The 27,140-nt window shown below is 36.9% G+C and overlaps 2 protein-coding genes across 4 annotated transcripts in view; one reads left to right on the forward strand and one right to left on the reverse strand.

Annotated features, from left to right (window-relative positions):
- Window positions 1-20,223, reverse strand: part of LOC121246029 (protein transport protein Sec24-like At4g32640) — a 33,796-nt gene extending 13,573 nt beyond the window's left edge. For 2 of the 3 annotated variants that reach the window (XM_041144002.1, XM_041144001.1), the window contains exons 1-11: window positions 20,036-20,222; window positions 18,749-19,702; window positions 17,285-17,512; window positions 16,970-17,044; window positions 16,748-16,846; window positions 15,032-15,143; window positions 9,796-9,923; window positions 8,730-8,849; window positions 8,357-8,437; window positions 425-502; window positions 182-274 (exon numbers count right to left, since the gene is read on the reverse strand). In XM_041144002.1, coding sequence (XP_040999936.1) covers window positions 182-274; window positions 425-502; window positions 8,357-8,437; window positions 8,730-8,849; window positions 9,796-9,923; window positions 15,032-15,143; window positions 16,748-16,846; window positions 16,970-17,044; window positions 17,285-17,512; window positions 18,749-19,621 — 1,887 coding nt within the window. In that variant the 5' untranslated portion in view covers window positions 19,622-19,702; window positions 20,036-20,222. Of the gene's footprint in view, window positions 1-181; window positions 275-424; window positions 503-8,356; window positions 8,438-8,729; window positions 8,850-9,795; window positions 9,924-15,031; window positions 15,144-16,747; window positions 16,847-16,969; window positions 17,045-17,284; window positions 17,513-18,748; window positions 19,703-20,035 lie in introns of all 3 variants that reach the window. The other variant, XM_041144003.1, reaches the window with a different exon arrangement.
- A 3,001-nt stretch (window positions 20,224-23,224) lies between these two features.
- On the forward strand, window positions 23,225-23,974 carry LOC121247585 (dirigent protein 18-like). Its single transcript, XM_041145959.1, has one exon. The coding sequence runs from the start codon at window positions 23,231-23,233 to the stop codon at window positions 23,969-23,971; it is 741 nt and encodes a 246-aa protein (XP_041001893.1). The 5' UTR covers window positions 23,225-23,230; the 3' UTR covers window positions 23,972-23,974.
- Window positions 23,975-27,140: the final 3,166 nt, after the last annotated feature.

Raw genomic sequence — 27,140 nt, forward strand, 5'->3', positions numbered from 1 at the left:
ATAAAGAAATACATGCTAAATGCATTTTAATTGGAATCAAAACTAGAATTGGGGTCACAATCATGACAGAATCCATACACAAATTTGTACACCACAAAACTGTTAACAAAGTTTCATAGTATCAATGGAAACTGGATAGACACCATGAATGGACAGAACTGCCTTTTATAGAAAGCCATACCTGGACTGCAGCACCAAAGGCTGATTCAGCTGTTCTATTGTTATGAAACATGGTTGGGATGCTTTCCAGCAATAGCTCTAAATGTTGACGGCTCTAAAACACAGAACAAACGGGTAATTATTATATTAAGGCATTCGAAAATTAGTTAAATTAATACAGATAAATGAAAATGCTAGAGATTCACTTATTATTAGAACCATCGAAAACATAAATGGAGAAGACATTTAACAGTTCAAATCCAACCTCAGAGAGCGGAACAACGACATCAGTATGCAGAGGAGTATAAACATCTTGGATATCAGGAACAATTAGCATTAGTGGCTGCAAACATATGTTGAAAACTGAAATCAGCATGGAACATTTTCATATTATAAAGAAAAAGGGGCTAGAGTTGCCACACTTCAATTGTTAAAGCATAATAAATTATTAATATTCACCCTTCCCATCAACATAAGCTTTTGGGCAGAGTTTGACAAACTCTCATAATGTCTTCTCTCACCAACTCATTGTGTGTCAATTCCAACATTTAATTATGTAAAAATAAAAAAAATCAGAAAATCTTTTCACACTGCTGCTTTCAAATGCTACACCTTTTTCACTCAAAATCCAATACTTCACATAACACTAAATTCCCATTTCATTGAGTGTTTTTACTGAAAAAGGATGCTATCTTGGCATTTGAGATGTTACCTATCTAAGAAGTTGCTTAAAGTTAAAAAAAAAAAAAAAAAAAAAACAAAAAATAGTTTTTGCATCTCTAAACGTAGTAAAAGGATAGCTAAGTTCATATGTCTGTGGGATGACAGCTTTATGGGTGGATAAGGGGATAGAGGATTGCTTAGAACTCATCTATCATGAGGGATTCTTCAGGGAGCTAAGGATGGGTAATGGAGTTATCATCGTTCAACATCATATTAACGTATGGGTCAGTTTTTTGCAACTCTCAGATTTTTGGAATGGAATGAGGAAATGTTTGTTGGTGATCCCGAAAGGCGCAAAGGGCATCGGATGGAAAGGTTTTCTGCATTCCATTCGAAGCATCACTGGGTCCAAAGCCGTTGTTCTGAAGCATGCAAACAAATAAGAGTTTGTTGATGGAAAGATAGTGAGAAGGCCTCCCTCGATCAAAGGTGTCTCGTATGCCTCGGTGTTGAAGTCACCGATGGGTAGTAAGGCAGAGAATAGCTCCGCAGCAGAAGGAAAAAAGTAAGGCACTCGGAGGAGACAAAGGCTATCAGGTGGCATTGGAAGAAGTGGAAGGTAAGCACCATGTGTTGCAGGGTGGAATGGCTGCTTCTGTCGAGTGTTTGAGGGTGGGAGAAGTGGAGGGGGTCTTGTGGGCTATAAGAGTTCAATTGTCGGGAGTTATGGAGTATGTGAGAGATCTTATGATTAAAGTGGGTAAGGGGTTGGACCTGGTCACAGGTTTGGGTGGTGGGTCGAAAACGGACAAGGGGGGTGGGGGGTAGATCCTACGGGTTTGAAGGCCTCAAGTGCATCGACACAGGGCATTTCGACGCCGTCACAGATAGGGTCGTCGGACACCGGCATCATAGTTCACGCCGGTATTAGTCAGGACATCGGCATCTTGTCGTCTGATTGCCCTCAGTCACCAGTTGCAAATGGGGTTGGTACCTTTTTCCAAGGTTCACTTTCAGTTGAAGATGGGGGTCCTTCCAGGGTTTTGAGTACTTTGGAAGAAGCATACAAGCCTCTTTCAGAAGATGAAAATGAGGTAACAGCAGAAGGTAGTGCTTCCCCTACCTGTTCTATGCCTCCTGAGGGAGCAGTAGGGTCTGACAAAGGGGCACAGAAAGGATCGTCGAAGGGTGGGGCAAGTACAAGCAATGGCCTCGTCGATGGAACGATTACACTTATGCCGGAGGTGAAGGAACCTTTAATGGTGACAGCAACATTGGACAGCAACAATATAGCTGTTGAGGAGGTTCGGGATTTCAATGTAGGATATAAGGGGAGGAAATTATGGGTTTGTCGTTGGTGCCTTGTGAGAAGGAATGTCTAGGGTCGGGAGTGCAGTTGGGAATTGTGTATGAGGATAATGTTGTTCCTCTAGTTTCTCTCCCTCCGATAAACAATATAGCGGGTTCACCATCGGATTGGGTTCTAATTAACGAGATTCATCATATTGTGGGGCTTTCATATGGAGGATGTGAAAATCAATTTGAAGCACTACTCACTGCGATTGAGGCAGGCCACTCGCTTGAAACTAAATCAAATTTTAAGAAAAGTAGGGAGTTAAAACGTATTTCTTGGGCAATCAACTACGACATTAAGGAAGGTAGCTATAGTCAAAAGAAGACTAAGACCTCATTAATTTTCGCAGATGAGATAAGATGAGTTGAAATAAAAGTTGAAAGTTGCATAAAATATTAGTATAATATATTTTTTTAATATTATTTTTCTTTTGAAATTTGAAAAAATTGAATTGTTTATTTTATTTTATATGAAAATTTGAAAAATTTATGATGATTAGATGAGATGAGATGAGAAGAGAATAGTTGTGAAAACAAACAAGGCCTAAATGGAGGGCTTTATGAAGACGTCCTCGTAGAGGGAGTTTCCGAAGGAGTATTAGTCTTAAGGGATCTTTCTTGAGCAATCAACTACGACGCTAATGAAGGTAGCTCAAGTCGAGGGAAGGCTAAGGCCTCGTTTGTTTTCGCAGATGAGATGAGATGAGTTCAGATAAAAGTTGAAAGTTGAATAAAATATTATTTAGAATTTTTTTTTTAATATTATTTTTGTTTTGAAATTTGAAAAGGTTTAATTGTTTATTTTATTTTGTGTGAAAATTTGAGAAAATTATAATGATTAGATGAGATGAGAATGGTTGTGAAAACAAACGAGGCCTAAATGGAGGGCTTTATGAAGACGATCTCGTAGAGGGAGTTTCAGGAAGAGTATTAGTAGTCTTAAGGGAAACAAGGGGTTGGGGATGGGGAGGCATGTTCTATTCCAATTTGGGCTTGGTGTATTTCGGATAGATTTCTAATTTTCGTGGGCTTTTTGGGTCATTGGGAGCTTTCTAGTATGGGCTAGGTGTTTTCTTGTATACGTCCATTGTATTTGGTTACTCCTATTGATATATATATATATATATAATATTTACTTATAAAAAAAAAGTTTAAAATTTTGGGTTAATTGCAAAATCAGTACCTGAGTTTTCACGCTTGTGCAATTTGAGGCCCCAGTTTTCAACTTTAGCAAAATTGATACCCGAATTTCAAAAAACTCACAATTAGATACCTTTGTCAATCTACCATTTGAAAATTAATGGGAGAATTGCTACATGGCATCAGTATGCAATGTGTCAGCCTTTGATCGGCTAATGAGGATATTGATGCCATGTGTTAGCCAATCAAAGACTAATGCATGGCCTTCCGTTAGTTTTCTAACAGGAGATTGATGGAGGTACCTAATTGTAAGTTTCTTAAAGTTCAGGTATCAATTTTGCAAAAGTTTAAAACTGAAGTCTCGAATTGCAAAAACGTGAAAACCAGGTATTGGCTTTGCAATTAACACTAAAACTTTCACCTTTTGCAAGTAATCAATTAAACCAAAAAAAGTTGATTTGATAAAGTTTTATGGTTATAATGTATCACATACATACTGGCGAGTGCTTGATGATTTTTTGTATGGACAAAATCATATGGCACTCCTTCAGACGGATCTCTACTACATAGCAGAAATGCCTACACAGTACTTTATTTCCTCCAACTGAGCAACAGACAGACCCTGTACAACTTTTCCCCAACATTCAAATGGCATACCAAGCCCATAAATGAATCTACTATCCAACCAGTGCCAATGCAAATGTTATACACAACCAAAATTCAAGGTTCTGAATGATGCCCTAATCAAACAAAGTGAGCACTTCCTTGTTCTTTTTCCCACCTTAACAATCGCTTGTTTCAAATGATCTACCATTATCACAAAAGACATGACAAGTTCGCAAAAACCAGTCTAGAGTTACTGCTATCCTTTTCCCAAGCACCCATCCATTAAAAAGATATTTCTAAGCTTCCAATAGTCTCAAGTTCTTCTTCGGATGACAACCATACATGATATATCAAATTATCAAATTATATACATTAAAGCAGAAAGGTACTGCAAGACATAAGAACAAAGAGGCCTGGCTAATCCATTACCATTGTTTATTTTTTTTAAATTTAAGTAGGATCATTTTATTAATGAGAATTAAGGCAAGCTAAGTACACAAGGTGTATACAATAGATATATCTAGTTAGCAAGAGTAAAAAGGTTCGAAAATTCATGAAAATTAAAGCTGGAAGAACATAGGTATGACATGCAATGATAAAATTTTCTAGAAAATAAATTATTTAGCTCCTCTGCAATCTTCTCACAATACTCAAAGCATCTATTATTCCTCTCTCCATATGCACCACATTAGGCAGGATCATTCTCTGCGAAGCTTCACTTTGATAATTATAAACCGACATTTCTGACATAAGAAAAAGTCCATTATCTGTTGTGGCATTACCCAATTCAATCTTAAAAAGCTATATACAGCTTGTTACAAAGCACTGACAACATCAAGATGTAGTAACAAGTGATCTAAGGTTTTCCCATCCCTCCTACACATGCAGCATCAATTTATCATTATCGCCTGTCGCCTCCTCAAATTGTCCAGCATTAAGGTTTTTCTAATGCTGCCACCCAAACAAAAAGAACCACACTTGTGGGAGTCTTACTACATATATTCTTCCAAGGGAAATGAGAACCTTTGTGTGGAGTTGGCAGACAATAAAGTGATTTTACTTCAAAAACTCCCTTGGAAGGGAGCCATCACACCGGTCTTCTCGCCCCAATCTTAAGCTAACCGGGTACAATTAGAATGTGGAAAAGAGATCTAACTCCAAATCATGTACTCCAATAATAAATTCCAGTTTCCATCAAATAGAGCTGTTTGAGATTTGTACTTTGTCCACCACCAATGCATCCTTGACCAGTGCAATAGTGAAGAGAACCAAAAAGACACCATTAAGACCTCGTTTGGGGAATGAGATGAGATGAGATGAGATGAGATGAGATGAGATGAGAAATCAGTCAATAGTGGTGAAACAGTTTGTGAATAGTAATAAAATGGTTTGAGTTAAGATGTTTTATTGGATTTTGGGAAAGAAGAGAAAAAAATTGAATAAAAATATTATAAAGTTAAAATATGGTTATAATATAATTTTTCAATATAATTTTTGTTTTGGAATTTGAAAATGTTGAATTATTTTTTGTGTTTTATTTGGAAGTTTGGGAAAGTTGTAATGATTAGGTAATGATTAGATAAAAAAGTTTGAGAGATGTTTGAGAAAGAATTTTTTTTTTTTTTTTTTAATAAGTAAAACAAGTTTATTAATCCACCAACTGTCAAAATACAAAGTTTGAAATGCCCTAATTATGTAGGAGCATTAGAAGCTAAGAAGTCATGAAGGTCCATGCCATTAAAGTCCACAACAATGGCCCAAGTACAAAGAGTCCTAAAAAATAACAGTTTTAGCTCCTCCAAAGATCTCTCTATCTTCGAAAATCCTCTCGTTGCGCTCCTGCCATAAGCACCACATAATACAGGTAGGGATCATCTTCCAGACCTCTATGATTTGTCTCACCACTCGAATTGAGGTTTAGCAAGCCAATACATCCAAAACGGTTTCCGCCATAACCCACGCCAAGTCCATTCTTTTAAACACCTCATCCCAAAGAGTCCTGGCTACCTTGCAATGTAAAAGTAAATGATTCACCGACTCTCCCCCATTTTTACACATGCAACACCAATCTGCAATGATTATCCTCCTCTTTCTTGAGAAAGAAATTTTGAGAAATTTTGAGATGAATTGAGATGTTTGTGTTCTCAAACGAGGCCTAAAAGGCCGATCCCTGCATTAGATGCTGTGCCAAAATTTTATCTTGGAGCCACCTCAAATCTAGTGAATCCAGGAAACTAAACCCAACCCCTTTGAATAATCTTCCACACCCAACCCCAAAGGTCCCGTTAACCTTGTTCCTATGTACACAAGCTTCGCCTACTTCATTCATATCAATAAAATTTTCATCCTACTTATAAAAAAAGGTCCTGTTAACCTTGTTAGAGAACTAATCCCCCCATGACCTACCATATTTCATTCTTATCACCTTCTTTCAAAGGTTTTCCTTCTCATTGACATAGCATCATAGACACTTCCCCAATAAAGCCCGATTAAAAGGAATCATAGACACTTCCCCAACCCACCTTCCCAAATGCGGAGCAAACCTTAGACCACCTCTCAGATTGTGAAGAGACCTAGTCATGTGAAGCTATGAAAAGAATTCATTCCCATCCCTTCCATTCCTGAAAGAGACCCATTCTTTTACAAGAATGAACCATTCGCCTCTCCTTTCCTTTTTGAAAAGATAAAAAAAGTTGTTGCCCGAGAACACAGCGTGTAGACATAAGAAATAACAAAAAAAAAATTGAGTAAACAAGTCTCGAAAACTAGCAATAGAAAACAAAACGATTATTCATCCAATGATAAGGGGTTTTAAAAAAGCAATTCTTAATGTTTGCCAGTGTCTTTTTTTATTCTTAAACCTCTGGTTGTTTCTCTCTCCATATGCACCACGATAAACAACCCAAAATCATCTTACACAATGCTTCATTCCATGGACAACAAAACCTCCCCTTCCAATAAGCCAAAAGTTCCACCACGCGCAATCTAATCTGAACAAACCGAAAATAGAATGCCAAAAATTACTAGCTACCATACAAGCCAATATAGATGATTTGTAGTTTCCCCACCCCTACATATGCAACACCATTGCATCACCATAAAATTCCCCTTTCTTAGGTGCTGATTACATCCATCCCCAAAATTTTTTTTTTCCTCAAGTGATAAAATCCCGTTTAAAAAAATAAAAAGAGGTGTAGCCTTAGTACATTGGAAATATACAAACGAGACAAGGGTTTAACGAAATGAACACCTATGATTAAGGAGTACAAGATTCTAGAAACAAAAGGAAAGATAGCGATGCAAAACCACATTGGTCCTCATCCCAGCGAAAAGAGAACTAAGAAATAAAGACTTTTCAATCCCATCATTGTGAATTCATTTCTTTTGAACATACAAGCATTTATCTCCCCCAAATACACCATATAAGACAATGTTAGATATCATTCCAAATAATATGACTCAGATCCCCACAAAACGATTTTCACAACACCACAATGGACCCACCACCAACTCTGGCAATACCATGAAATCCCAACCAAAGTGAACCATCAACCAAAACTCCCTAGAAATCGCACAATGAAGAGATAATGATCAACTGTCCCATAGCTCCCTTTTCGCATACAACACCAATTGGTTATTATCTTTCCTCTTTCTAAAACTATCAACAGTTAATTTTAGTGTGAGTTGCTGTCCAAACCAAGAAACCCACCTTTGCTGGAACTTCCACCCTCCAATTGGAATGTGAAGGAAGCTCAACCCACACACCTCTCAAAACAAAATAAAATGGTTTTCATTACTGGGTTTAGCAAAGGCCCACACCAATCAGTAAAAAGGGCCTCAAGAGCCAACCCCCAACTCCCCACAACAATCCCTACTCACTCCACAGACAAAAGTAAACACATATTCTCCATAATATTAACACCATCATTGACAATTTCTTCGACGATTTTTTCTCTCTGTCCATTACATAAATTATCTCCAAAAAAACTTTTCTGGTGGGTGAGGTTGTGTAGCCAGGGTTTACCACCCAAGGACTATAACTTGATGAGGTTCCACATTATCAAAATGATGATGATAATAATAATAATAATAATAACAACAACAACAACTAGTCTCCAAGCCCTAACAAAGCTTCAACCAATGGAACCAACGGCCAAGCCCAGTAGAAGATGGATCTACTTTTATATCCGTCTCTAAATATGATTGTAATTTCAGCTCTCTTTTCAATGTAGATTGAGCCACAACTAGAAGGCAGGATATGTATGAATTTGCCTTTTCCTCTTTAACTAATTATCCCACATTCATCCCAAAAAATTAGCTCATGAACATTTCCATACCCCAAAAGTATTGACATCTTGAACTAGAATAAAATTTATGGTGAATACAGTTCTTAAAATATTTGAAGAACGAAAGTTTTTTTGCAATTAGTAGAGACCTGTTGCAGTGCACGTTTCAAATTGTAAAAATGGATAGTGGAGTCAAATGTTGCAATTCCAACCATCGTTCGAGGACCTTCCTGCAATTATAAAATCATTAATATACCATCCACAACGTGTACAAATGAACGCACATATTGGCTCAGCCTAAAGAGACAACAAACCAAAATATTAAAAAAATATGTTCTTGTACAACTAAAGATCTCAAATCAGGAAAAAACCTTAGATGATCAGTAAATTAATGTAGGAAGAAAAAACAATAATGGGTTCATTTTTATAAACAGGCATCTTATAAAAAAATGAGTACATTGTTGTCTGACTTATAAAAAAAAGAGCCATAATGGACAATATACAGATTAGACATTAACTTACTGGAAGATCAGAAATAACTTGACTGATTGCGCTGCAAGCAGCAGCAGTTGCACCAGTTTGTATGGCATTCATGGATACATCAATGAGAAAGAAATAAACGGCTGGCATGGGATCACGCACCTGAAATAAGTCAATTGGAGCAAAAAATCAATTGGCATATCAATCCAGAGAAGACAATAACAGGGAGTTATAGTATTGAATTACTATCAGGCCCCAGCCAATTACAAAACTTAACAATGAATTTATATATGATGTGTGAGTAAACAAAAGATGTGGATTTTCATAGAGAAACATTAGCTTATGCATTCACTCTGTTTTGTCATAAGTTTGTGAAATGCATTACCATAACTCAAAGTTACATACTTGCAAACCACCAAAAATAACATCCAAACAGCATCATAAAGCTGTTCCAACCACAAACTACACAATAATATTTGCAACGCCTATATAGTGAGATACTAAATGCTTCTACCATATTTTAAATTCCTCTCATATCACACCCTAGAAACATATAATAGAACGAGACCCACAATTAGACAGATCCCAGAAGATAAATAAGGTGTGCCAGAAGAACCATTCTTTTAACAATCCAATCCAGCTCAAGATTTCCTAGTCAATTATAATTGGTGATAAATTCTTCATCAGAAAAATGATAACTTGCATGAATAAAACTCATGTCAAGCTGACTTTTACATATTTGATTGCCAGATGGAGCTCATCTGCTGGCCATCCAGAACCTTAATGGATGAGAAAGTAAAACTTTAACACGGATTTCCTTTGTGAAGGAGAAAAAAATAATTTCATTATTCACAAATGGAAATTTTCCGTCTAGAATAAGGTCAACTCTTTGTAAAAGTCCAATAAGTAATACGAGGAGGACTTTTACATAAGTGATACAAAGTGGGCTTCTACACAAGTGTCCTAGATAGTTATACATGATTTGTGCCATGATCGTGAGTACCCAATGAGCTAAGGAAATATCCTAGATGGCATTAAATACAACTAAACTAGTCAAAAGAAGAAATAAACAAATTTCAATTCACGGCAGATCTTATGAATTGACAACCATGTATTCCTTGGTAGCAACAAATTCAACTGTTCCTCTACATAGCTCAGGCCTTTCATCAGCATCTCTACGCCTACCATCTGGACCCAGGTTGCAGTGGTAGTCACGGGGAGTCTCATCAGTATATCCTGCAAAAGAAATAGCCTATTGTGTAAAGCAACCACGATATAGTAAATGTACAGCCAAATCCTCAAGATACTGATGCCAATGAATACCGAGATATAAGTAGAATCTATTTTGTGTACCTATAAGGCTATAACTACAGCAGAAATGTTAAGTTACACAACTTCCAAGAATGTATCATTAACAGCGCACTGTCATATACCCGAGAATCTAGGTGGGTTTTGTTTTCATATTTCCTTTAATTGGTAGGACAGGTATATATTGGGTGATGCCTAAGGAAGTTGTGGATATTCTTGCATGTTGGCGAGGCTTTGAGGGAAGGCAAAGTGTAGCTGCCAGATGGAAATGATTCCTTTGTGTTTAATGTGGTGTCTTTGGCTAGAAAGGAATGGAAGTTGTTTTGAAGACAGATTTATCAAAAAAAAATGTTTTGAAGACAGAGAGTTCTTTGGGTGAACTTGGGAATTTTTTCTTTTCTACTTTGTGTTTGTGGGCTAAGATTTTTGTAAAGAATGATGATAATGTACTGAATCTATATTAGCCTTTTTCCTGTTTTCTAGAGTGTAGTAGGTATTTCCTTTGTATACATCTTGTGTACTTGGGTTGTGCCTATTCTTGGTAATAAAATTTCTTATTAATTATCAAAAAAAAATTTCCTTTAATTTGTGTAATTTCGCATGTCTGAAAATTTATAGAAATTCAGTTGCCCTTTGACTGTTTTCAGGTGTTAAGTTATTGTATTAATTGCTAATTGTGATATATGGAAAAGCAGGAGTCTTTTTCCAAAGGAAATTGACTCCTATTAGGACTGGTATACGAATATGAAAGTTGTCTTAACTGACTGGAACAGCTTTTAGACTGGAATTTAAGGGCTCTAAGAGCCCTAAAATCAGTTCTTCCGAGCCCCCCTTTAAGCACAGAAAAGTTTTCCTCACTAAATTTGAAGAAGAGGAAGCTTCAAGGAATCCCAGAGTGATTAAATTCCAGAGCCAATTAGGGTTGGCTGCCACGCCAGTCTGTCCTTTTTTACCTCCACAAGTGTTGCCAAAAGCACTCACCTTTCTTGCTCCCAAGTGTTCCGCCCCTCTTAGCCTATTTTACACTAGGTTCTTCATCAAGAAACTCAAGGAAAGGCTAAAGAAAAGTTTTAAGCGTTAGAAACAAATATGCAATGAATAATAGTAGTGACTATGGGTATGTGACACCCCATATGATAAGGCTAAGTGTAGGTGGTGTATGGGATTCCACATTGCTTGGGAATGAGAAGTTCTTGCTCTTTATAAGGTTCCAATGGGGCTCCAATTGTATCATTGACTAGTTCTTTTGGAGTATAAGCCATGTGGTTTGGGTCTTCTATTGGGGCGTTACAGGGTATGTTTCTCTAGGTTGCTAAAGAAAACGTGTTATGGCGCAAGCTAAGGAGACAAGGTAAGTAGAGATGATCACACCCTTACTTTCTTCAAAATGTCAATGTATATTTTCCTAAAAAAATTTCGAGTAAATCATGTAATGTAGTCTTTCATTGATGGCCCTCCTTATGCATCCAAATGTATTTATGTGAAAAGAGTTTGGATGCAAATGATTTTTTGTGCATGCTCCCGCTATGTGATTTTTAATGAAAATTTATAAATAATTTATGTTACTTGATGAAAAGTAAAGGAAAGCAAAAGGAATTGACAGTAAATTATGTAGAAAGGTTTTGGAACGCTTTCTTGCCTTTATGACTAATGTGGCACTGGAACAAAAATGCACGCCGGGGGGGGGGGGGGGGGGGGGGGGGGGGGGGGGGGGAGCTCTTGCATGGTTTTTTCAAGGATGGCTCATCTGAGTGCACCCTAATTAGGAGTGATTTCCATATCCTAAACACGGTTCCACCGATGGTCACGAGAATGGAAACGGGATTCTTGAGATTGTCAACCCTTACACACCAGACAATAAATGTGCATTGGTCACCAAGAGATTAAAGGAAAAAGGATTATGATATGTGTAAATGCTAAGTTGAGTATTTGAATTTTTTTTATTGGCACCTGATGTCCGGGAACAGCGCTCTGACTAATCTCGGGGGTGCAGAGGCTCTCGGCAAAGAGTTTCCCGCAAATGCACCTCGAGTAATTCAAGGGGAAAACCCCCAACCCGATGGCCCCAAGAGATTGTTTCAACGTTTTTAAAATAAACTTTTTTCTGCCTTTGTTTTAAGTTTGATGCTTTTATCCCAAACACATCCGTCCTCGCTAAGGGCCGTCCGACGTTGGCCTTCTCTGGCAAACTAGTTCTTTCGCTATTTCTATTTGTCGGAGGTGTCAACGACTGTCACCGTGCATCTGCTTTTGCCACCGCCACAGACTTGACCGACGGACTCCGGTGACTCTATTGAGGGGCCTCCTACGTCGGTCCTCCTCCGGCAACCTACGACCTGAGCCTTTGCCTCCGCCACCGCTACAGACTTGTTTGACGAACTCCGGCGACTCCATTGTGGGGCCTCTGACGTCAGTTCTCCTCCAATGACTGGGAGTTTTCTTCTGTTTTTCCGTTAACACAGTAGGGGTACTGTGATCTAAGCCTTTGCCTCCGCATCTGAAGTTTTTGCAGATTTTTAACTGCCTCTCGTAGCTTTATACTCGACAGAATGAAGCCCTTCAACTTGGGAAGCCCCTGCATCTGAAGTCGAGGTTTGATATCATTATGAGTCAACTGGTGTGCTTTTGGGTGGAATCAAAGGCCTTTGAGTTTTTGCAAGAAACATGGAGGTCTTCATTAAAAATTATGGAGAGAAGCAGAAAGGTTTGGAGATTTGTAGTGATTGGTCGTAGTGGAATAGAATGGCTTATGGCTACAATGGAAGCAGTATTATAGGTGGGAAGAAATTTGGATTTCACAAAACACTTGGGCAAAAGAAATAGAACATTCATGGCTCAACAATGCTCCAACGAGCATGGTAGGTATCTAACTGTCACCAAATATGGTGGAGGAGGCCCGCAGAGTGTTGTAATCATTCCTGAAGGGTATGAAAGTCTGGGTTAAGAGAAGTTTGCTGCGGAATTACGCAGAGCTGCAGATATGTTTTTTGTTGATGGGTCAAGGAAGGAAAACCAGAAGAAGAATGAGAACATTAACTTGGAGGTGAATCATAAAGACCCAAGTACATCCACGGTGACGAGGCGATCATATGCGGCAGCTCTGCAGGCAGGTCATGTTTCGAGGGTTCAGAGTGAGGGGAACGGTGAAAGTGATCTGCAAATCACGCCTAAGAACCAGCATGTCACGATGCAGAATTCTTTAAAGGAGATGGAAACCCAACTTGTTGAGTTGAAGGCAGCGATAGCTTTCTTGCCTACGAAAATAGACCTGCTTTTAGCTGGAGACAACAAGGTTGTAAGAAACAAGACTAAGATAGGCCCAAATCCTTTAAACTCAGATAAAGGAAAACGGAAAATTAGATTCAGTCATGTCCCTATAACCAGATCCAGGAGAGTATGGCGGGTCAAAAAGAAATTTGGGTTATTTAAAGTGGGTTCTATGTCAGGTATCGGCGTAGAGACATCAGTAATGGAATGTCATTCGCCTCATGTAACACAGGATAGATTAGTCGATATTACACCCTTGGTCCCCGAAGAAACTATGGCTCCCTCGTCGGAGTTGAAGGAAAATGGTGTACTGTCGAGGTCTAAAGGAGATGTAGGATCCGCTGAAGTTGCACATAAAGGGTCACCAGAGGTGAAGGGAATTGCTGAGGAGGTACAGGATTTGAATATGGGTTTGGCGTTTGTGCCTTGTGTAGAGAAATGTCTAGAGTTGGGAGTGCAGCTGGATGCTATGTTTGGGGATAATGTTGCCCCCTGGTCTCTCTTCCTACACTAGCGGATTGGATTCTGCCTAAAGTTAACGAGATTCAGCAGTTCGTGGGAATTTCACATGGAGGATGTGAAGACCAATTTAAAGAACTAATCACTGTGATTGAGGCAAGTCACGCGCTTGAAACCAAATCAAGTTTCAAAAAAAGTAGGGAGTTACAGCATCTTTCTGGGGCAATCAACTACAACGCTAAGAGTGGTAGCTCAACTAGAGGAAAGTCTAAAGGGAGGGTATTTTGTGAATACTGGAAACAAAGGGTTGGGGTTGGGTTCTCGGGTAGAGTTTTAGTTCTACGGGAAACAGGGGGTTGGGGTCTGGCTTGGTGTATTTTGGGTTATTTTTCACGGGTTTTTTGGGTTATTAGGGGCTTTCTAATATGGGCAAGGTGTTTTCTTGTAGAGTAATCTACATACAGTCGTGGAGTGCACAAGAGTCGTGTAGTGGCTTTGAAAAAGAGTGAGGTCCACTTCTAAAAAATTAATTTATTTTCATGTAAATCTCGTATTTATTTACTTTTTTAAAGTGATTGCACGGTTCTTACGCATTCACGACTGTAACTATCATTTTTCTTTCTTGTATACATTCAGTGTACTTGATTACTCCTATTGATATATATAATATTTTTACTTAAAAAAAAAAAAAAAAAAATCTAATATCAATTCTCAAATAGGCATAGCCCAAGTACATAGGAATCTGGCTTATTTATTATATGATGTGTTTACTTATTGAGTATTTGACTCATTTTATTTTTTATAAGTGTTCAGTACATAATAATATTTAGGATTTGATTTATGACAACATTGAGGAATTTTGTTAGTTTCAGTATATATGAGTTGGCTACATTTGATATTAAAGGGTTTTAATGATACAATTTTCAGTTATGTTTAAGGTAATAAAATTTATGCATCTCTTTTAGTTATGTACTATTATAATGTACCATTCCTGATCCTACAAGAAAGGTGTATGATATGCACAAATGCATGCCACTCTAAAACCTTGACTATATTGAAACCTGCTAGTATCTTCTTCTTTTTCTTTTGATAAGTAATAACTCATCCTATATTAGTATGTGCGAAAGGCGCAACTCAAGTACATGGGAAGAATAACAAAAGAATCGCCTAGCTACTCATTACATAACAGTTTATCCATGCTTTAATTGGGGAGTGTGGAAGAAGGCAAGATGTTCAACCTCGACGACAAACAAGCAGGTTAGCAAACACTAAATAAATAACAAAAATAGACAGCAATTGTTTTTACTGACCACAAATGTTACAGATGAACCGCCTTCCCTGATCAATGAACTTCATGAAAGGATTTATGTAGGCTTTGCAGCGAGAACATCGAACAGGACCAATATCCCCAAAATCTACAATCTATAACAACAAAAACACAGGGCATACTAACATGAAAAAATGGATGCAGTTTTCGATTGATTGATAGAGAAAATGGAATTGTTTGATCTCATCCAAAAGAAAAGTTAGAGAATATAAATGGCAGAGTTACAACCACTACCAAAGATAGGAGATGAAACCAAATTAGCTAGAATTTAAATTCTCATATATTGCCAAATATTTTATAAGAGAGGAAAACTTAAAGTAGAAAATGAGAGTGTAACAGGAAAATGAATAAGGCCCGAGCATACAGAATTAACAATTAGAAACGAAACACTAGAGGAGTTCCTTAATCAAAACAATACTTCAAAAAAATGAGCTCCACTTTGAGCAGGCGTCAAAGCTTGCTGATCTATGCTTCCGAAGCAAGACACAACTTGAAAGGGTTAGGCAGGTCATGAACCATCCACACTATTCAAGTATCCAAAAGGACCTAATGATTCTTCACTAAAACAAACAAATCAAAAGAACACAGAGTCCTTTAGTAAGAACGTATATTATTTCTTGAACTCAATTTGATGATTAGTCATATTTTCCCAACTTAGTTTTTTTCTGATAAGTAATATTATCCCTACTTGTTGCCCCCTATATATTTAAAATGTTTCAATTGTTAGTCCCACCAAAGGAGCTCCAATTGTAAATTTGGCTAGTCATTTTGGAGTATAGGCCCAAATGTAATCTGGCCTTCCTTCATCGTTGCACAAGGACTTTTTATCATATTTACGAATAGGATTGTACCTTTTATTTTATGTTTTCACACGATATATCTCATACAAACTTAATACATTCATCAGACTAAATAATATTCTTTTTTCGTACATTTGCTAGATAAAAACGTTAATTCCATTCAAGATTAAAAGCATAAAAACACTCCATGAAAACCAGTTTCTCCTCATCTGAGTTCCCAAACAATGGCAAAAGGAACAAATTTTGAATTGTATTGTCCAAATTCCCCAAGGCAAGGCCATGTCAACATCCTTTATCATTCAAAATCCTATTTTTTGCATCTTGAATAACTCCAATACCATTAGCAACAACAAAAGTCCATCTATTATAAGAAGTCACTAAAGCTTCTTTATTTCAAGAATTTGCAAAAGAAAAAAATAAAAAAATATATTAAAATATTTTCTTCTAGGGACAACTTAGTTACAAACATAATTTTTACCTAAGATTAAATGAGCTAATACTTAGGCTCTGTGTGGAAGCGATTACGGCATGGTAAAAGAGAGAGCTTTCTCCCAAAATATAGACTGAATAGATTGGAGTATATGGAGTTTTGAGTCGCTAGCATAACCAGGAGCCAAAGAGCATGATAAGGTTGTTTACTTATCAAAAGGAGAAGAAAGAAAAAAAAAAAAAAAAAAACAGCTTGATAAGGTTGTCTTTACAGGAGTCAGGTTCATTCCTCTGAATCCTAATTTAGCTACTACAATTAATGGGTTGAAATAAAAACTCATGATAATTGACTTATCAACTCATAAACAAGAAAATAGCTATGAGAAACAAACAAAACTAAACTAAGTTTATTTATAATAACTGAAAAGTGTAGTTTGCAACAATTAGAGAAGAAATTAATCAGACATTACTTGGACAGGCTCCTCAGATGGATGAGAAAGGGCCAAAGGTTGGATCAACAAGGCCAACTGCATCCCTGATGTTGTCAAAAGGTCAGCAGTACATGGAATCTGTCAAATCACCAAGAGAAATAAATATAATGTCAACAACTGCGAGATATTAAGATCTAAGAGTTCTGAACTTCATTATAAAAACTACTATCAACCAATACATGCTAAATACTTAATCATGACCTGACTGATGGTGCACCTCATGTAACGTGGACTGCAATTCCCTGTGTCTCTGACAATGTAATCACTTGTAGCAGGCTTGATACAGTACAAGAAAGAAGTTAAAAAACAACAAAAAGTATCAGTCCCTTAACTGTCAATTAAATCACTTAGCAGCATTCGCATAAACAATGAAAATAGAAGGGAACTTGAAGGGGACAACAGACGAAAGATGAAAGCTAAGAAGGAAAAGTAAAAAGCCAATATAGCTAAATGTAGAAATTTAGCATTTAGCTAAAGTGTCGTTCAGAATTCAAATTATAGATGAAAAAAACATACTGGAGGAGGATTGGCCTGATTTCCATGACGGGTTTCAAACAAGATAGCGGAGGAACTCGGAATGGGCCTTGGAATTTGATTAGGGTCAATCTTCGATGTCCCTGAGACCGGGGCTCCAGCTTGACCCAGTGCAGGTATGGCAGTCATAGATTGATTTGGAAGAGATGGTGGTGGCATTCCAAACATCCTGGGCGGTTGCACTGACCCAGTAGGTTGAGATGGACCCACCTAGAGCAATTTAAAAATTCAGAATCCAGGTTGCTGATCATACTACGAGAAATGCATATGAGAAATCATGCAGTATTTACTTATAAAAAAAAGAAAAGAAGAACTCATGCAGTATTTCTTTCTAATAAGTAGGATGGATCTTTAAAACAACAATAGTGTTTACTATCAATTAGCGGCATGTTTAGCACCATAAATACTCTGAATCTTTGATAAGGTTCCTGGAATATGGATAATCAACAGCCTATGTGCGCTCAGTCTGCTTTAGAAATTCCCTTCTCTTGCATTCACTTAGGGGATGTTTGTAAACAATTTCCATCTCATCCCATCCCATTTCATTTCATTCCCAAACATCACTCAAACACGAACACTTTCAAACTAATCATTACAACTTTTTCAAATTCATCATTACAAATTTTCCAAATTTCCAAATAAAAAACAATTCAACTTTTTCAAATCCCAAAATAAAAAATTATATTAAAAAATTATATTCTAACAAAATTTTAATTTTATAAAAAATTATATTCAACTTTTTCTCTCTCCTTTTCCAAAACCCAATAAATACTTAACTCAAACTATCTCACTTTTATTCACAAACCATCTTACTACTATGCACAAAATTCTCATTTCATCTCATTCCCCAGGCATCCCCTTGGCACACATGTCAAAGAATTTCATCAGAGGACGGAAAGACGGAACCAACCATGCCCAAAAGAACCGGACCAGTCAAAGTGGCCACACAAATTTTATATACACCCAGTTTTCATGTAAAGGGCAGGGCATAAATAAAATTACTTACAGGTCTTGCGACACAGTGAGCCTGATACCTGGCTACCTGTTCCTAATCCTGTTTACATTTCTCTTTTTATATTATCAATATAACCATTCTTACCAAAAACAAAATTACATACACCCAGTGAAAAACTTAGTTTAAACCATTCTCTCACCAGCATCTCCAAAATCTGACACCATGCATTAAGATTTTGTATAATGTTGACAATTGCTTGCATATTATGGATAGGGGGAAAAAGAATAAACTTGCATCTTAAATAAATAAATCTCAGCATATAAATAAGTGGAAGAAACCAAAGAACATAAAATTTAACACAATTTAAATGCCTAATGCCTTTGCCTGTATCAGTCAGCTTAACAACATTATGACCATCATGCAATATGGCATCACTAGTAATCAATCTTAAAATATTAACAAAATGTACTGTAAAAATACTCATTCCTTACTTGCCCAGTCTGCATCGGCCATGCTGGTGACCCATAAGGACCTGGAGGCTGCGGAACACCCTGCGGAGGTGCTGAAAATAGTGATGTTGGCTGTACAGTAGGACCGGGAGGAGCAACAACAGTTGAACTAGCCAGAAGAGAACGCATGCTTGCAGTCTGAGGAGCAGCCCCAGCCAACCCCAATGTTGGTGGAGGTCCAATAGGTGGTTGTGGTGCATTGCCAGCTGGAGGAAACCGAGGCCCACCCTGCAAAGTCCCTGACATGAATGCTGGTGGCCCATTACTCACATAACCACTTGGTGCACTTGAATGGGGAAATGTCTGACCAGTTGTCAAAGGAGGAGAGCCAGTGATCGGGCGGGTACCCGGTGGTGGTGCTGAAACAACTGGACGGCTTGGCAAACCTGAAGATTGGAAAGCACCAGGACGAGGTGGCACATTAGTGCCCACCGACGATGGGAAAGACCCGGGAAGGGTTCTTGACCCAAAAGGTGAAGGCTGGCCGATGGGTGGCCCTGTGGGTCTTGCTGGTGGGGCCACATTGGGAGGCAATGTAGACTGTGGGGGTCCTGTTGGAGGCACTATGGGTCTTGCAAGCGCACCGGGTGGTGGACCAGGCCGAGCAAATGGTGGGGACGCAACAGGAACCCCAGGTGGAGGAGCTGATGAAGGAAAATGAGGTGGCTGGCCAAAGGGGGAAGCCCTAGGAGCCGAATTCAGCATGGAAGGTGGCCGATTGAGATTCAAACCATTCAAATTATCTGCTAGCGAACTGGGATTTGAATTAGGGTTGTAGTTATGTGGTGAAGGTTGGGATGGGTTATTGTTACCATTGCTGGGCCTAGGTGCCCCGGGAGGCACAAGAGCTGCCATTGATCCCAATCAAATCAAAACCCGTTTCCTCGACAAATCCCTATATACCACTGGAAGGACTCAACAACCCACGATCCAAATCTACACCAAGAATCAAAGAAAACCTATATTACGGGTGATAAATATAAATATGTACGTTGTAACTTTCAGAAATTAGATTCTAATCCAAAAATCGCGGATTCAAATCCTTTTTCTTCTTTATCAAAACTAAATTATACTAATAGATTGATCACCGTATTTTGGAACAAAAAAAAAATCACGTTTATTTGAATTCACCAGTATGTTGTGAATGGATGTCAAGGAAGGTCAAAGATCTGTGAATTGCATTCGCGTGAATTGAACTATGAGGACCGGTAGAATATAAATTAAAAAGGAAGGAAAAAAAAGGGAGAATAAAAGGAAGAGACGGAGCACCTGAAAAGGGAGTGGAGGGGGTTTTCTGGTTCTCACTCTGAGAGCGCAGGAGACGGAGACCGAAATAGAACAAAAATGCGCTTCTACGCATGCAGCTTGTTATGGAACCGTGGCGCATAGGACGCCGGATTTTAAAGCCTTCTTTTTCTCAACGATCTTCTCTCTCTCTTTCTTTTTCTTTTTCTTTTTCTTTTTCTCTCCCCTAATTAGGATGGAATCATTCGTCTAATTGTAAGCATACATGTCAGCATCTATGACAGTGGGTGCCACCCTGGGTAAACTTATTATCTAGGCTTGTTTTAACGTAATAAATCAGATCATATGTTAATTTTGAAGCTTATTTTTGTATTATTATTTATAGAAGAGAAAGTCTATTTTTCCGCTTCACTTTGATCGCTCCATTTAATCATTGGTTAAAATGTTTTTTTCTTACTTGATGATTAATGAAGTGATTTTAAGTGTATTGATATATTTTTTTATCTTTTAAAAATATTTAAATATATTAAAAAAATATTAAAAAAAAAACCGTTAAGCCGTAAGAGTGAAGCAGTATAATAGTCCCACTCTTTATAAAAAATTAACTCAATTATCTTTTTTTTAACCAAATTTGCTGCAAGGAGAGTGAGATTGCTAGAGGATCAAAGGGGTGTCCATTGGAGTATCACCTTGGCGAATTGAACTAGTTTAGCGTACTCAAAATATTTGTAATACACACTCAACACATTTTTACACCATATTTCACAATAATATTATAAAATACGAATATTTTTATAAAATAATATTACTTTTATAAAGTATTTATCTCCAATTAAAAACATAATTATATAAAGTGTTGTGAAAAATATTGTATAAGACCCCTTTTGGATACAAAAAATGTTTTATCTCATCTTATCACATCATTACAACTTTCTCAATTTTCATACAAAATATAATAAACAATTCAACTTTTTCAAATATCAAAATAATAATAATAATAATAAATAATATTCTAATAATATTTTATTCAACTTTCAATTTTAATATAAAATCATCTCATTATTTAAACGGAGCCTAAATCATTTTTCTCGCCAAAACTACTTGTCAGATGTATCTTTAACCTCTCATGGAAACAATGTTAATAATTTTTTATGATCTGCGAGTTCCTAGTTTTTTTTTTTTATATACATAAAGAGAGCAGATTCGATCATTAGTTTTTTTAGTGAAAAACTAAGATGTTACTAATCGATCCAAAGATCTTGGCCTCCTACTTGAAGCAATGTGTATAAGGTCATTATATTAGGCTCAGGATTATGGAGAAGCGAATATATATAATTATTGAATTAATATAAGGTATCATAATTATCTCTTTTTTTTCAATTATTTTAAGCAAGTTTTTATGAGTACACATCACACGTGAACCTGGTCCATTTATTTTTTCTCAACCAACAGCCCTCCAATGGGTGACTTCCACATAGCCAACTCAGTCCCACTATCATGTGCCCCCGCTGCAGGGTATCACGCATGCATTCTCTCCTTCTCTACCCATTCTCTCCCACGACACTTACGGGAATCATTGCTCTCCATTCTCGCCCACGGCCCTCTCCCAATTCTGGTTATTTTCTCTCTCTTTCCATTGCTATTTGCAAATATACTAAGCATTTTTGGGCCTATTTTCTTGGTCACTACATGGGTAAATATCATTCTGCTTTTTTTTTTTTTGTTTTTGCTATTTTTCATGACCAAAGCCAGAAGGAAAACGAAAAAGATTGATACTACAACGTGTAGGAAAAGTGAAATGTACAAGTTTCTTGCCTTTCTTTTTTCTTTTTCTTTTTTTTTTTGTGTTTACAACCGAGCAAATAATCAAAGGTTTTGAAGAAACTATGAGATTGGGCATGAGATTTGAAAACCATGGAAATGAGAATTGTATTTTGTAGTCTGGGCGTTAGGGAAGAGAAAGGGTTTGGCATTCTGGTCGTGAGGGGCTGGAAGAGAATCTGATGACACTGTTCAATAGTTATGTTTTTGCCTGAAACGAGTAAAAAGAACACAAAGGGCATAAGATTAATGGTGCGAAATTAATGGTGGGCGAAGGACTGGTGACGGCAGAACTGATGCACGATGGGACTGGTGTCTTGCGGCGGTGCAAAGCGATGGAGATGGTGCGAATCGGCGGTATGAAATACTGAAGGGGGGCTTTTGGCACAAAGCTTCTCTTCGATTTATTTTCTACTTCTGAGAGTTTACTACAATGTGATGAGGCGATTGTAATTTATGTGAAATTGCTGACGTGGCTGAATATTAGTGGTGGCTGCTAAACCCATAGTTTCAGATTGACCGCTTCAAAGCATAACAGTTTTGTAAATGGAACTTCTCTCTTTGTATAGAAGAAAGTCTGAAATTTAATGTGTGGATAGGAGTCATGAGACTATCGGGCTGGATAGTGAGATGAGATGAGATGATTTTATATAAAAGTTGAATAAAATATTATTAAAATTTTTAATATTATTATTGTTTTAAGATTTAAAAATATTAAATTATTTATTATATTTTATGTAAAAATTTAAAAAAGTTATAATAATAAAATAAAATAAAATCATTTTTATATCTAAACAGACCTCAATCCTGTTGTCCGAACTCGAGATAGGGTTGGCCCAAAGGCCCCAAACTTTGTACAACTCATTCGAAACTTCCAATCTCTAGCTCACCTAATCAAATCCCCCATGGGCTTTTGGGCTGAGATTGCACCTTCTCAATGAATTAAAGAGGGAGTTGAAAAATGGCAAAAAAATCTAAAAATAAAATAAATATATAAATTAAAAACATTTTTTAAGATGGCAGAAAAATCATATTATAACATTAATTTCCATGGTGTTCATTGGCGAGATTATATGTTATGACATGATTTCGGAGCAGTTGTATCCATTAGAACCGGAATGGATATCTGATTAAACAAATGATATCTGATTAAAATGTATATGATGGAATGGTTCACATTCTAACAACTAACACATGATCCCCAACTACTGCAACACTTCAATTACCATGATCCCAACAACTCCAATTTGATCTGATATTCCATCTCTATACAAATAGCATGGTTTGTAGCCCATCTCATATTCATTAAAATTAAAAGCTAGCCGGCCGGCCTTAATCTTCTTTAATATTCATATATAGCAAATCAAGAAATTACACTTTCCCATACACAGATTCAAGATGTCAAAAGGATCACGGCCACCTTCCATTTTCTCCGCAATATTGGTAATTGCTCTTCTGCACGTGGGGATGATCATGGCTGCTGCAGTAGTACTTGACCCCGCAGCAGCCACGGGAAAAGAACCCATTCTGGAGTTATACATGCACGACATTCTCGGGGGCAGTAACCCTACAGCCAGGCCAGTCACTGGCTTGCTAGGCAACATCTACAATGGTCAAGTGCCCTTTGCAAGGCCAATAGGGTTCATTCCCCCACAAGGTGGGCTTGCAATCCCCATTGCCAACGGCGCCGTTCCAACGGTCAACGGTCTCAATGGCATCCCACTGGCAACTGGCCTTATAGGTAACCCAAACAATCAGAACCAACTGGGACCAGATGGGTTGGGACTAGGGTTCGGAACAATCACTGTCATCGATGATGTGCTGAACTCTGCGCCCGAGTTGGGGTCACAGACAGTAGGAAAAGCTCAAGGAGTTTATGTGGCGAGCTCAGCAGATGGAGCTACACAGATGATGACGTTTACGGCCATGATTGAAGGAGGGGAGTATGGGGATAGCCTCAATTTCTATGGCGTATATAGGATAGGAAGCTCCATGTCATACTTATCTGTGACTGGCGGTACTGGGAAGTTCAAGAATGCTTTTGGCTTTGCCGAGGTTCGCTCGCTCATACCACCTGGTCAACATGTCAGAGACGGTGCAGAAACATTGCTGAGGATTACTGTGCATCTGAGCTATTGATGAGGAGGATGGCATGAAGATGATGATGATCTGAGAGATCAATATATATGTATGTGAACGCGCGTTTGGTTTATAGTGGAGGGTTGCTTTTAATCGAAGTTTGTCTATTTGGTTGAAGTGAGTCGACATTAATTTTCAAGTTTCTTGAGTTGTTCATTTATATGTTGGTTACAAAAGCAGAAAACAAAACAAAAAAGTATTCATATTTTTGTTCGAACATCAGTGCATCATGCGCTGCACTGATAGTTATATATATACGTCATGTATATCTTTATTTAATTTTTCTTTTCCTTTTTTTTTCAAAATTAAATAAAAAATTTAACTCAAATTATTTAACTATTATTCATAAATTATCTTATTATTATTTAGAAGAATAATATCAAGTACAAACTTTAAATAAACAAATTTCATTCACGACCTTTCTAAAAAAATAGATTTCACTTATAATAAACAAAAGTTTTTTTTATATTTTTTTTAAAGTAGGATTTATTTTTTTACAAAAGTTGAGTTTTATCTAATTGAAACTTGTATCCATCATTTTTCTATTTATAAATTCTTTATCTTATTCAAACGAGAGCTAATTAATTGATGCCAAATGGCTGGTGAGGTAAATACACATGGTTGGAAGACTAGACAATCTCAATCACGTGGGGAGATACAAGTTTTTTAAATAAAAAAATTTATGTGCAGTACTCATTTTTATGTAGTTTTTGTATATTTTATTAATGTAATCGATTACATCGTCACTTTTTTTTAATATAAAATAATTATTTTAATAAATTATATTAATAAATAGCACAAAAAATATAAAAATAATCGTACGAAGAACTCAGCTTGCTGTTTGCTATAGATAAGCAACGTCTATTTTATAGATCGAGAAGGTTGGTGGCAATTATGGTAATAAATGAATGTTTTGTAATATCCGTAACGGGTAGTATCAAAATTGACGTTGGATTCTTCGTATCGTCGATTTTTGACGGGGAAGTCAAGGTTTGCACATAAATCATCGGCCCTCAGTCCAGTGTTCATTGTAAATCGGAATCCAACGAGGATGATCTCCAACCACGCCACCCTCTTGCACCTTTGAATTTTGCATCCGACCCGCTTTTAGATTTGTTAGGACACTTAAATATTTTTAAATTATATAAATAATAGTAAAATAGTTTGAGTTAAAATATTTTATTAAATTTTAAAAAAGAAAAGATAAAAATTTAAATAAAAATATTATAAAATTTCAAAGTTATTTGAATATAGTTTTTATTTTGAAATTTAAAAAAATTGTATTGATTTTTAAATTTTATTTTGATGCTTGTAAAAGTTATATTGGTTTTTGTACGTAGATAATGATTAAATTAAAAAGTTAAAAATTTGACTTTAAAAAATATTTTGTTTTTGATACTTTTAAGTAAGTTGTGTTTGAAAATGAAATTATAAAAAAATTTAAAAATTTTGTCTCATGCCCAAATCAAAAAATTTATTTCAATTACTTTTGCGTACTCCTTACATACTCCACTAATAAGATTGGTCAATCACGTTAGTAGAGTGCATAATAAACACACAAAAATGACTGTATATAACATAACTCTATCTAAATATTTCTTTTAAAGAGAAGATCACCCCAGTGATATCTCATTACCTGGATATTTACATCACGGACCAAATAAAAACGCATCCCCGTATGTCTCATGGGCAGCACCAAACAAACAGCTAAAAAACAATACTAGAACGCTAACATGAAAAATCACAGTTCTTCTGCATGTAACGTGATCTGTTTCCTCGTGTAACGTAAGGAGTAACATTCGTCTTATGTAGTCCTTAATCTGGAATTTGCCAAAATCTTTGTACTGTAGTCTTTTAAATTTCGATTCTTGTCGAAGAATATATATTCATGCATCGTTTATGTATTGAACTCCCATGAAAGATCGCATTTTCTGTTTTGGTTTGAGCATAGAGATTCTATCGAGTTAATAAGTGAAGCTAATAAGTGAAGCCATCTCCATAGGAAGTATAGTTCTTTCATATTGTTTGTAACAAGATGGTACACTGTTGTTGGAATTTTTGGCGGCATTGTGTCTTTTAATTCGTTTTCTGAAGTGGGTTTTTGTGGGTTTTCAGATCTTCTTCACATTTTGTCATTTCTGCCTAAAGATTTGAACTTTTTGAATCATTCAAGTTCCATTGGCTGGGTTATGTAAATTCTAAGTCTATGTGTTTTTGGTGGTTTATAGATCAAGGAAGTTGAGACCAATAATTGTTGATCCAGGCCTTTATCTTTCTAAGAAAACTGGGATTGCTACTCAGAAGAGGGTGTTGCCAAATGCCTTCCAGTTGTTTATAGGTGTAATTTTTTATGTATATACTGCATGTGTTTGAGTGCTTTCAGTTATTAGTTAGTGATTGTATAGAGAAATGTTGTTGCACTTTGTTGGTCTAATGCCACTAGCTAGTTTTACTTGCATATGCAATTTTGACTTAACTGGAAAGTAGTTGGGTAGCTAATCAGCGATTAGCGACGATAAATAAAGGCAGAAATATGGTTGTTCAAGTAATGTAGATTATTTTCCATAGCTGTCCCAGAAAGATTTTCACAAATGGAGCTTTTCATGCTTTATATTATGAATTTGGCAATGTGAAATCCCAAGGGGTTGGCCCAAGTGATGAAAGTCTTGGTCTTGTGGGTATCACTCCCTTAAAGGTCCAAGGTTTAACACTTCATGGGTGCAAACAATTATTTGGAGCCACATCCTCTGATGAAAAGCCAACAATTTAACCAAATTCGTGTAAGGAAACTTCCAAAGATGCAGTGCATGGGACCGGGGTTTATTCTGCAGGAGCGGGTCCGAAGGGCCCTGCCTTAGAGAGGTTCCCCGACATAAAAAAAAAAAAAAAAACATGGCAATGTGAATTGCAGTATCTAAGCTTAAGTTGATTGAACTACGAGATTCCCTGGTTAATCTGGACCATTTCTTTCTATTTGAGTGTGAAATGAATCAGAAGAGGGAGGCTGCACAGAGATTGGACCTTGATAGTATGATTCTGGAACTATGGAATTCCCTATCTAAAATTCCATGATGTATTGAGAGATAGTAGCACCTCGAAAGCATGATCGGTTAATACATAATCTGCTGTTAAATTGTAAAATTAGGAAATTGGGGTGGGTTTGGCAATC

Source organism: Juglans microcarpa x Juglans regia, chromosome 1S (genome assembly GCF_004785595.1).
Source record: "Juglans microcarpa x Juglans regia isolate MS1-56 chromosome 1S, Jm3101_v1.0, whole genome shotgun sequence".
Taxonomy (NCBI): Eukaryota; Viridiplantae; Streptophyta; class Magnoliopsida; order Fagales; family Juglandaceae; genus Juglans; species Juglans microcarpa x Juglans regia.